This window comes from Squalius cephalus (genome assembly GCF_949319135.1).
Source record: "Squalius cephalus genome assembly, chromosome: 20".
NCBI lineage: Eukaryota > Metazoa > Chordata > Actinopteri > Cypriniformes > Leuciscidae > Squalius > Squalius cephalus.
The window spans coordinates 7634439-7642318 of record NC_137141.1 but is presented as its reverse complement, the minus strand read 5'-3'; the positions used below and the strand labels follow the sequence as shown (position 1 = coordinate 7642318).

The 7880-nt window shown below is 37.0% G+C and overlaps 1 protein-coding gene across 1 annotated transcript in view; it reads right to left on the bottom strand.

Annotated features, from left to right (window-relative positions):
• Nucleotides 1–1736: 1736 nt before the first annotated feature.
• The window catches only part of mthfd1b (methylenetetrahydrofolate dehydrogenase (NADP+ dependent) 1b), a 46426-nt gene continuing 40282 nt past the window's right edge, over nucleotides 1737–7880 (bottom strand). The window contains exons 21-28 of the mRNA XM_079852426.1: nucleotides 7512–7651; nucleotides 7319–7360; nucleotides 4159–4259; nucleotides 3129–3306; nucleotides 2851–2958; nucleotides 2563–2715; nucleotides 2272–2380; nucleotides 1737–2191 (exon numbers count right to left, since the gene is read on the bottom strand). Coding sequence (XP_079708552.1) covers nucleotides 2291–2380; nucleotides 2563–2715; nucleotides 2851–2958; nucleotides 3129–3306; nucleotides 4159–4259; nucleotides 7319–7360; nucleotides 7512–7651 — 812 coding nt within the window. The 3' untranslated portion in view covers nucleotides 1737–2191; nucleotides 2272–2290. The remainder of the gene's footprint in view (nucleotides 2192–2271; nucleotides 2381–2562; nucleotides 2716–2850; nucleotides 2959–3128; nucleotides 3307–4158; nucleotides 4260–7318; nucleotides 7361–7511; nucleotides 7652–7880) is intronic.

The following is a 7880-nucleotide window of genomic DNA, read 5'->3' as shown; positions in this document are numbered from 1 at the left end:
TTAAGGCTTTATATTACGCGCTCTGCAGCCTTCAGGCTCTCAGAGCAGCTCTTTGTTTCGTTTGGTGGGCACACCAAGGGTCTCGCCGCCTCGAAACAGACGCTATCCAGATGGATAGTGGACGCTATTGCGACAGCATACGCGTCCAAAGACCTGCAGTGCCCTCTGGGCATACGGGCTCATTCCACCAGAGGCGTTGCCTCATCGTGGGCATGGTCCAGTGGGATTTCCATTTATGACATTTGTACGGCAGCAGGCTGGGCCTCCCCGTCTACATTTGTTAGGTTTTATAACCTGGAAGTTCCCGCCCTGCAGGCTAAACTTCTTGCAGTCTAAAATCATGTTCATGCCCTGCTCTTCGCAGGCTGGATATTAGATTTGACTCTTCTGGTCGAGCCGCACTTTCAGGGAAAGCTTTTATATACAGACCGGCTGCGCCGCTCTGTTTCTCCCTACGGGTGCTTATGTACATGTGTTGGCCCGCATTGCTGGCCACCTCTCTCCCCACTCTTCACTCCCCGGGTCCCCTCCCCCTGGAGTTGTGTGTGGATGCATGGCGCGCACGGCGTTGACAAAGGGTTCCCGTAGCGTAAGTTCCTTACGCAATACGAGAGAACCTCTCGTAAGAGAACGATACTCGGTTACTCACGTAACCTCGGTTCTCTCTAGAGAGGGAACGAGTATTGCGTTCCCTGCCGTGCTTGCGCCTCGAGCTCATGTCGCTTCATTCGACAGAAACCAGAGAATTAAGCCTCCGAGCCCTGTTTTTATACGCTCTGACGTCGCCCCTTCTGGCGGGCTGTGACGCGCGAGGGCGCGCGCTCCCTGATTGGGCGTGACGTCACGCGGGGCTCACTGGTAGGCTTAAGCAGTTGCCGCGCGGCAGCCAATGAGCACGCAGTATTGCCCGCTCTAGCTCTGCTGTGCTGCCTGCTGCACTGCGTTGACAAATTATGAAAAATTAAGGATAATTTTTTGGCTTCAGTATCTCGAGAAAAGATGACTTTTCCCGTAGCGTAAGTTCCTTACGCAATACTCGTTCCCTCTCTAGAGAGAACCGAGGTTACGTGAGTAACCGAGTATCGTTCCTGCTGCACCTCCAGAAGAAGAACTGAAGTGAGTGTAACGTTTTATTAAGCTTTATATTAATCTTTGCAAATCGCTTACACGCCTCACGTTGAATGCAGGTATTTTTACACTCAGGGTACATTACGGCATGTTTTCTATGTACGACGTTCTCAATATAATTCATAATCCCACGTTTATAATGAACAATGCGTTATGGTTGTGTTATTGTGTTACAAACGGTGTATGCACAGAACAGAGGGGCGGGGTGAGCAAAGCTCATTATCATTTAAAGACACATGCATTTAAACGGAGTGCTGAAAACAGTTGTTTTTGACCAGGTAAAATTAGTGTTTTCTTACAATACTAATGAGAATTTTTAATTAAAGTATATTACAAACTTTTAATTTAGACCCTAAATAATCATATTAGCTTGTACAAAAATGGCATTATATGACCCCTTTATTGAATTTCAAATGCATCTTAGCATTTCAGTCAAGTAGCAAGAAATACTAAAGAAAAATCACACATTAGATTTCAAGTGTTTCTCCTACATAGCAATGAAAATAAATACAAACTTATTGGTAACTTTTTGTGAACTCTATAGATTCTCAGATTCTCAAATCAAAAGCTGGCATTTCAGACACAGATGAGACTGATTGCATTTGAGGCTCAGTTCACAATTTATTAGAATTTTTTATTCATACAATGTAAACATTCAAACAGAATCTGACAATCTTTCAGTATACAGAAGCTTACCTACACTAATTTGGCACTTGACAAGTTTCAAATTGTTGCCAGAAACCTTGTAGAAAGAACATAGTTCTTAACCGAAATAACAAGTGTTCATAATGTTTAGAAATGATAATTAAAAAAAAAAATTTTAACCACAAAAACATTTGGACCAGACCATACCAAAGGCAGTTTTGTGCTCCAGTATAGCAGCAAAAATATTTATTAGAAATAAATGTTAATTAGGAAACTGGACAAAATGTAATAGATCAGAATATGTCAAACATTATGACAACATCTGTTCTGTTAATAATATAAACAACCAATAACTTCTGATCTGAGAGGATGGAAGACTTTAGTCCATTGGAAGGAATCATATGTGGACTGCCACAAACTGTAATGTTAAACAAGAAAATTAATAATTACAACTTAAAAGATGTTTTATGGATGCATTTTGATGCGATTATTACATACCCTAATAAAAGTGCCTCATTTAAAAAAGTCCAATAACCTCTCCACTCTCAGTGTTAAGATCAATGTCGTAGAAACATGGTCGAGTAGGAAGGCCAGGAATAGTCGGCATCTGCATAAAATTATGAACATTTAGTTTAGATTGTACCAATTCCATTAAAACTACTGTTTTTACAAAATAACAGATTGAATAAAAGAATGAACGAACAGTTATTTAAACAATCAGGAAAATCCTCTGAGGGGTTGAAAAAATTAGATGCATTTTGTTAAAAATGTACATATTACGCTACTTACTGTGCCAACCAGTGGGTAGAGAAAGCCTGCCCCTACACTGGCACGAATGTCACGAATGGGGAGAACAAATCCAGTGGGGACGCCTTTCTTTTCAGCATCATGTGACAGAGACAGATGAGTTTTTGCCATGCATATGGGTAGACTTGAAAAACCCTTGAGGGAGACAAAAAAGCTGTATAAACATAATGGTAATCTCATGTTTAAGGTTCTCTAATGAGAGACAAAAATTCCAAATTCCAAATCCCACTCTCTTTACTTTACAGGGTACAATCAATCTGCTATTCATACCTGTTTACTATACAGGTCCACCTTTTGCTGAGCATCTGGGAGAAGTTCAATGTCATCTGCACCATAGATCTTCTGCGCAATGATTCTGATCTTGTCTGCAATGGGTAACTAAGATAACAACAAAAATAAATAAGCAAATGGTGTGTGAATGGGTTCATTTGAAAAATATGGCAGTAGAGTAAACCCTCTAATATTGTGTAAAACATGCCTCCTTGCAAATTTGTTTTATTTATAAAAAATAATAATAATGCTACAACACTAACATTCTTATTTTTTACCTTAATGTCATAAAGAAATTTGAAGCTGCTGGGTAAATCTGCAGCTTTTTGTACTGCTCTAGCCAGATCTACAGCACCGGCGCCCCCATCAGCCCAATGAGAGCAATGCACAGCATCAAACGCTCCTGCCTCTTTGGCTAGTTTACAGATCAGATCCAGTTCAGCCTTTGTGTCTGTCCTGCAAACATGAGACAGCAAGATTTAGTTTGAACAGCATATTAGCTACAAAGCAGTTTGATTTACATTGTCTGTGCAGAAAATAAAACCCATAATTCCTAAATGATGCTCAATTTCATTCAATATCAAGAACCTTTACTCAAAGAAATAAATATAGTCACAGTCAAACCTGTTGTTGGCTTAATTTTATGGTAATTTAGTCAGATTAATCATGTATGGCCTTCAATATTTACTAAGTGCAATGTTTTAATTGTGTCTGTGTACATGTGCAATCTGATTGCATCTTAAAAATCCTGACCATCTTGACAGCTCTTCTTGACATTCATAGGAGATGAAACAAATATCCATTACACATACAATTTGTAAACTGAATGATTCAATCACGAATCAGACAGATCTGGTTCACAATGACAGCAGTAAACGCCATACTGAAGGTAAACTTTCAGTGAACTTAAATGAGAGACTTTAAATGTGCTGGGTTTTTTTTTACACAAAATATCGTACTGTTTCAGAAGACCTATTTTTGGGTTAGCTATTCCTTCAGAAGTGGTTCAAGTTTGAAAAGTGTGTCTTGAGACTGCTGCATTTTATTGTTATCCACTGGGCTCTGTCTAGCTTTTTTTTAAATGCAAGGCGTCATGTGTGTTATTAGGGCAAAAAGCACATTCTTTTGGTTACTTACATTTTTCAACCATCTCTGTCCACCGTAAACTATTATAGAACTGTGACCAACTACTCAATACACAAAGCTTTCGGAATTTCAATAGACGCTGTATATGCTCTACCATAAGACGGATATATTTATCTTGAATATCTATACTCTAATGGGTTTATTTAGCAGATGCAGTCTTACTTGAAAGCATTGACAGCTACAACTACTGGAACTCCAAAAAGCTGAGCATTCTCCACTTGTTTCCTCATGTTACTACAGCCAGCTTCCAGCAGTGCCAGATTCTGTAAGAGTTCAAACCACTTTCATCAGAACCACATCAAGTTTCACTCAGAACAGTTTAAGTGATTTCTCTTATATAGTTCAATTATATGTAGATTATTCAGCATCTAATAAGCCACTTACACAATGCAGCTTGTTTTATTACGCAAATGACGAGCACATAAAAAAATAAAAAAACACTCAAGGTGCGCCCCAAATCATGTACTTGTGCACTATTCTGAGTCATTTTGTAGTATAAATAGTGTGAGTAGTGCGTTCACATTGAAAATTCTAAAAAGAAAAAGTGCACTTTAAATACTCGGATGATGCACTTATGTAACCGAAAAACGAAGTGTGTAATGTTGGACACTTCATGCACTCAACTGTCGCAGCTTTAATTACATAGCGGAGGGGGAGGGGCTATCAGACTACAATGTTGAAAGACAAAATAAACTTAAAAAAAAAGTTCATGCACTACACGGTTGAGTACATGTGTATGGTGCGTAATTTGGGACACAGCTTCAGACTCAGAGGTACTCTCTCAAGTCTTGAGTCTTTTGCAAATGTTGACACTTTCTATCTCCCCAACTAAAGAGCATGCCATTTAAAACTGGCACTGTTTCAATTAATTAAAGGGATAGTTCACCCTAAAATGAAAATTAAGTCATCATTTACTCACCCTGGTGTTGTTCTAATGCCGAATGCCCTTCTTTCTTTTATGGACCACAAAAGGAGAAAAAAAATAAAAAAAATAAAAAAATACATATATATATATATATATTCCTGCTCGCGCTCATACATATAATGGCAGTGAATAGTGACCAGTATCAATCTTTTTAGAAAAGATGCACAATTATCACAGAATGCTCCCATGCAAGATGTGAAATTTTATTTAAAATCGAAATTGAATGTATTATTTAACAAAATTCTTGACCTTGGCCGTTGATGTTCTCTGCTCGGCTACACGACGTGCACATTCGTGAGACTCGATTAGCACCGCAGTCCACTGTCTCACCCAGGACATTTTTTTAGAAATTAGATCGAAATAAAAGTGACATTCTCTGAGGTGAATGTATCCGCTGAGTTTGTCATAACAAGTAGTCATCGCATTCATATCCGTCAATTGTCACTCTGACTTTCATCAGACATTTGGACTTTGTCATCTTTTTTTAAAAATGCTGGTCACTATTCACTGCCATTATATGGACAAGCACGAGCAGGACATTTCTTAAAAATTCTCATTTTGTGGTCCATAAAAAGAAGAAATATAAGAGCATACAGAAAGTAGTGCATACAGCATTAAACCTACACCAGGGTGAGTAAATGATGACTTAATTTTCATTTTAGGGTGAACTATCCCTTTTATGTCAATAATCCAATGTTCTGGAGTGACTCCTGTGATTCGCTCTCATATTTAAAGGTGGCTGGCACTCTCAAAATTTTACAGTGTGCATGTGGCCTTTCATTAATGCCTTGAGTGGTACGCTGGGGGGAAAGAAATTCATTTTTAAGCAGATAAATGCATAGACAAACAGCTATAAAATCAAACATTTGGTATATACATTATGACCAAAATCTGACATCATGCTATGAGTAATTTTATATTATATGGTGATGGTATACACTATTGGTCAAAAGGTTTAGAACACCTCCATTTTTCCAATTTTTATATTTTAAGTTTAATGTTAAAATTAAAGCATGATAATTAATGGAATTATGTTTAATAATAATGTAAATAAAAAACATTTGTGGCATTCTTTCTACAATAAAAACGTACACTTGACTTGCTTAAATTTCCATAACTAAATGGTGTTGTAAAATTTTTGACTCGTAGCGAACATCACAATATAGTCATCTTTCCTTGGAAATTCTATCCAAATAGGTTATACATTTTCATACAAATAGACCATACATACAGTGGGGTTTTGGACAACCTCACCATAAATCCTTTTTCTTCTCAGCATAAATTAATTAAAGCTTGGCTAGCAAATGAAGACTAGCAATAATTATTTTTTATTGGAAGACAAAATAGCAATTTATACAAGTCACAGTCAGGCATGTGCCTTTGGCAGCTATGATGTCTGATTACTGGATTCAATTTGTCCCAGGTTTCTTTTTTGAAGATGTGTCAGCATACCTTCATGGCTTTATTGATTGATACTGGACTGATGAGATACAAGCTATCTCTGTGACGGAGAAGCTAACCTACAGTATTCTTTGAGATTAAAGTCACACAAAATAACATGTGTAATGACTGGATTGAATTAATCTCCTCATATTTTAATATATATTTACATGTAAAAGAAATGGAATTATTTGCACATTAAGGCTAGAATACACTGATGTGTAGCATTTTAAAATCTGTTCAAACACTTGCAAACTTTAAAATTGGTTACAGAGAGAAACTGGGCATCATACACTACCAGACTTACAAGTCATACCGAACACACGCATAGATGCTGACTCCTTCAGACTACAAATCAGGGCAAAAAATATTAAATATCTAAAACAAAAATGCCCTTTTGTTAACAGCACGGTTTGTTCTTTGTGAAAAAAACAACAGTGCTGTTTTGTTTATATTTATTTGATGTATTTTCTGTAAAATTAATAGAATTTTAATTTTAAAAATGAAATAAATCTGGAAAAAAAAAAAAAAAAAATCTAATTTAGTTTTTCCAGCCCGGTTGACCACCTAAATGTGCATTCCTTACAAAGCATAAATCTGTATTCAAAATTAACACGGCAATATGTATGTTAAGGTGCTCCTCCGCCAATGGATCTGTTGTTTGCTACTGTAGCGAAGATGAACATACAGTAACTTGCTCGCACTTTCAATAAACAAGGACTATCTAGACTTAATTACATATGTAATCAAATAACTAATTACTCCACTAACTAAGCTGTGGAGATGCAGTGGCTGTATTGTCATCTGTATAGACTATTGACTGAACTCATTAATAAAAGTGATTCTTTTTCCAGCTACTCAAATCCCCATTTTAAATACTGACCAGAACACATTTCAAAGACTACTTTATCTACAAGATCCCAGACTAGCAGACAAACATTAAAAATCGTACAGTACCTCTTCAATATATTCTTTCGGAAGAGGCGCACCTGCAGTGACCTATAGAAAAGATACAAGCAATGCACATTAATAACTCCCCGTACAAAATGATATGTCAAACAGCATGAAACTAAATCATGCCAACAATGTTCTCACTTAAATGTTTTATTTCTCTCCCACGACACAGTAAAGGCGTTATTCTCAGACTCACCGTTGGCCCACCTCCATGCATCTTAAGTGCTCGAACTGTGGCAACCAAGACCACAACATGAGGCTTGAGACCAGAGTAGCGACACTTGATGTTGAAAAATTTCTCCATCCCAATATCTGCTCCAAAACCTGCTTCTGTGACTGCAAGAATACAACAACTAGAGTAAGTCCAATCTGATGGGATCCTTGACAACATTTTGTACAATTTTGTAAATATTAAATTACTTTTGGTCCTTAACAACAAATTTTTTTTTTTTAACCAAACTTTCTTTTTAATTGACAAAACTTTAGTTTTGAAAAATTGGCAAATTATATTGACTCTTCATAGATAGATTTAAATTATGACAATAACAAAGTTCTTTCATCTGTG